Source organism: Helianthus annuus, chromosome 15, assembly GCF_002127325.2.
Source record: "Helianthus annuus cultivar XRQ/B chromosome 15, HanXRQr2.0-SUNRISE, whole genome shotgun sequence".
Classification (NCBI taxonomy): Eukaryota; Viridiplantae; Streptophyta; class Magnoliopsida; order Asterales; family Asteraceae; genus Helianthus; species Helianthus annuus.
This window is the reverse complement of record NC_035447.2, coordinates 48,165,037-48,169,354: the sequence shown is the minus strand read 5'-3', so window position 1 is coordinate 48,169,354 and position 4,318 is coordinate 48,165,037. Positions and strand designations below refer to the sequence as shown.

Genomic DNA, 4,318 nt, shown 5'->3' with positions numbered 1-4,318 from the left:
AAGTAATAAGTGAGATGTTATTAAGGGTGTTCGATATGCTTTGACCATTTCTGTCTGAAATTCTAGACCTAACCACTAATTATGGTTTTGGAAAACAACAAACCCAAACCGACCAGGTTGACTTGGTCGACTGTAACGGCCGCTTTTACTGATTTGACGGTTTACTAATTATGTTTTGTCGGTTTGAACCAAATTTTTCTTTTTTTTACTTTTAAACTATTTTAAGTCATTAATTAGCATTAAAATCTATATCACTAAAAGGATAAGTAATATTAATAATAAATACACATAACTACACATTCCAAAGATGTAAAGAAATATACCAATAATAAAAGATCAAATCACCAATTCAATTCTAAGTTTCAAACCAGATTGAACCATTAAACAATCAAATCATGAACTTGCTTCGGTTTGAACAGTTTAAACCATTTCACACCCGTATAATGTTAATATTCATTTCAAAATATCTTATAAACAACCAATTTACACACAAAGACATAATGCATTAATATTAGTCATTAACTCCCTTTGACAAAGGAGATATGTGGTCAACGCACAAGTAATTACGCCGGTCAACCTAGAACACACAACCCATGGATTTGTCTCAAGAATCCGAACCAAGGGGCTTTAATGGCTCATAAACAAAACAAAAAAAAAAAAACACGAACCTCGTTTTGTTTTCAAAACGTTGGCTCGATACGCGTCTCATACTTTTCAAACAAAACCCACCCTTTAAATCCATTGTATTCTTTCATAACTCAAACATTGGTGTCACAATGCATGTGAAATCTGACTCCGATACAACCACTCTCTACTACGTCCAGAGCCCATCAAACCATGATGCTAACGATAAATTGTCATACGGGTCACCCCCATACGGGTCTCCGGGTCACCTGACCCACTACCATTGTACTCCTATTCACCATTCTCGAGAGTCCTCCACTTCACGGACGTTTACTGCATCTGTCAAAAACGCCGTCGTTACGGGTGCTCATCATGGTCATGCTACGTGGAAGAGGATAGAGGATGGTGACGTGGAGGATGATGATGATGACGGTGACGGTGACGGCGGGGTTCCGTTAAGGTTTTATGTTATGTGGTTCGTTGTGTCGTTTGTTATCTTGTTTACCGTTTTCTCGTTGATTTTGTGGGCTGCTAGTGTTCCGTACAAACCCGAGGTTTTAGTTAAGGTAGGTGTTTATTGTTTAATACTTTAATGGTTTGTTGAATTGCTAGTGTCAATCCGGTAGGCATGTTGAATTGTTCAACCCGAACACGACCCATATTTTTATTCATTGTAAAAACTTTAAGCCTAACGCACACACTTAAAATAGTGTAATGGGTTACACCTGAACGTGACATATTTATCCCATTTATCTAAACGTGTCAGATTGGTTTGGTGGATAATGGTCAAGTTGCAAATGTGTGATTCGGGTTGGTGGAATGTAACTAAGGGATTAAACGGGTTAATGGGTCGATTGGTTTAACTCAACAGGTTAAATAGATTGATGGGTCGACTTGTTTAACTAAACGAGTTACATAATGTGGGGTTTTTCTTTTGGGCAGAGCATGGTGTTTGACAACTTTAATGTTCAATCTGGAATGGATGCAACCGGAGTACCAACGGATATGTTAACTTTGAATACAACGGTCAAGATCTTTTACCGGAATCCGGCAACATTCTTTGGTGTTCATGTCACCGTTACTCCTATCGAAATCCATTATTTCCAACTAAAGTTTGCTTCTGGCTATGTAAGTTTAATGAATGCTTTTATTTGTCATTGTAACCGAGCTTATCGTGTCAAAACGAGATTTAAACTTAAAACGCGGAAGCCCATAATGGTTCGTTAATTACAATGATTAAAACGCGAAATCAAAATGTAACAGGCTTTTGCGTTTTTATAAGGACATCACGTTGCGTGTTTTTAGAGCGTTTTAGCCCATGTGACGTCCTTGAGTGTTTGAATGGGTAATTTAGTCTTTCCCATGAGAAATCCTTTGGTCTCCAGTAATCAACAAGAACAAGAACTAGATTGGGTTGATAACTATATAATTTGATTTGCAAACTGTTATATATTACCTTTGAACTAAAATTTTTCAAAATAGTCAATGTGCAATGTTTGACTTTGATCTTGAAGGTGTTTTTTGTTTGATGATTGATCGAAACAGGTGAAGAACTTTTATCAATCAAGAAAGAGCCAAAGAGTGATCGTGTCACATGTTTTAGGGTATCAAATGCCGCTATATGGTGGAGTGTCTCCGTTCAATGCCGCCATAGGCCACCTCGAGAATGTAATAGTTCCTGTTAATCTGACATTCACGATGAGGTCAAGAGCATACATTTTGGGGAGGCTCGTGAGCCCGAAGTTCTACAAAAAAGTTTTGTGTCAAGTCACATTATACGGTAACCAAATTGGCAAGCATGTGAACTTGACCGGTTCTTGCATCTATAGTGATTGATTTGTAAAAATAGTTATGGCTTATTTGGTCACCTTTAGTCATAGCAAAATGTTAGTGTGTCTTGTAACATTGAATGTCAAAAACCACAATGAACCTAAACGACGACGAAGCTTTGTTACCCTCTCTTGTGTCGGATGTTGGAACCTGGGCCGATCGCTGATACGAAAACTTCAGCAAACCCACCAATTTTATGTATGCTCTAGCTAGTATACATAGGGAGATTTTTGAGTCTCAATACAACGATTGTGAGGCATTGGTTGATAACTTGATATTGATTCTTTCTAAGATGTGTTTCCCTCACCTATATTCACCAACGCTTTGGTTTGACAAATTTGACATTACTTATCTTGAAAATTCTGGTTGGTTTTCTTTATTTTTCTATATCTCAAAACATCTAAAAAAGAGTTTAAATACAATAATAGATGCTAGAAATAAGGAAAGGAAGTCATCTGGAAATAAGGGAAGATATACGAAAATCATTCCCTCTTTATATTCCCCCGCAAGTTGGAGCATGAAGGTCACAAATGGCCAACTTGCCTAGTAGAAGCATTGAGCGGTGATGCTTGCCTGTACAGAAGCATTATGAAGCGATGTAGCCCGACTTGAGGGGGCACATCGTATGCCAAAAATTCCCTTCATGTAATATACACAAATACTTGTAACAAACATGAAATTTTAAAATCACTTAAACATGAATATCATCTTTCTCAAAATAACTTGTTTACCTTCGGCAATCGAAGTTCCACCAGGTATATTTGTCACGATACTCAAACACGGAACATTACATCTTTCATTTGAATTTCATTACTAACTCGTATGCTAAACTCGTATGTATGTAATATACACAAGTATTTGTCACCAAGTATTATTAGGGCATGTTTGGCTAAACTTTTTGAAACAACTTATTGGCTTTTTGGAAAAGTCAGTATGGAGTGACTTATTGACTTATTGGCTTTTTCCCCTCATCCATGTTTGGCTTCCCCTCACCCATGTTTGGCTAAATTTTTTGAAACAACTTATTGGCTTTTTGGAAAAGTCAGTATGGAGTGACTTATTGGCTTTTTCCCCTCACATACACCCTCATTGCCAAACATCATTTTGGAGCTTATTACTTTTCAAAAAGCCAATAAGTCAATAAGTTGTTTCAACAAGCTTAGCCAAACATGCCCTTATTATTATAGGTTAACTACTCATGTGCTATTTAAACAACCTCTTAAACAATATATAAATATTTTAGAAATACTTTTTCAGTTAGCCAATAGTATACGAAACAATCCAAAACAGTTAAATCATCATTGGGGATGTAGCTCAGATGGTAGAGCGCTCGCTTAGCATGCGAGAGGTACGGGGATCGATACCCCGCATCTCCATTTCACTTTACTTTTGAGGTTTTAGAAAATTACCTTTAACATTATGATATCTTTCATTTAACCCCCTCAGAATTTATTACTATAATTTAATACTTTGTGCTGAAAAAATATCAAGTTATCCTATCAATTATAGTATTACTTAAACTGTTTCCATTAACTTTTAATCAAAATCTATACTATACAACTGGTGGGTGAGCCCACATGATGCGGCGGGTGGCACCAAAGCTCTTTTAAAGAGCGCAATCTAACCCAACACGTATATGAAACTGGATTACTTTTGGGTTATTTTTCTTTTATTAGTTTCCTAGTTGTAAAGGGCCATGTGAATAGTTTGCAATGGGGTAAACGTGAACCATATAGCATATAACAAAGCCCCAACACTGTAGCAATCAACTTATATATTTTAGTATATAACAATATTATTTGGTAGCATGTGTAGCCAATATAACACTTACATATATAGTAAGATGTAGGTGACACATGACTGG

The 4,318-nt window shown here is 36.6% G+C and overlaps 1 protein-coding gene and 1 non-coding gene across 2 annotated transcripts; both read left to right on the top strand.

Moving 5' to 3' along the window:
• The first annotated feature begins 636 nt into the window (after positions 1-636).
• Positions 637-2,724, top strand: LOC110909626. Its single transcript, XM_022154480.2, has 3 exons — positions 637-1,190; positions 1,567-1,752; positions 2,170-2,724. Exons 1-3 carry the CDS (start codon positions 777-779, stop codon positions 2,458-2,460), a joined length of 891 nt encoding a protein of 296 aa, XP_022010172.1. The 5' UTR covers positions 637-776; the 3' UTR covers positions 2,461-2,724.
• A 1,033-nt stretch (positions 2,725-3,757) lies between these two features.
• On the top strand, positions 3,758-3,830 carry TRNAA-AGC. The gene has a single exon. It is a non-coding gene; the product is annotated as a tRNA-Ala (tRNA).
• Positions 3,831-4,318: the final 488 nt, after the last annotated feature.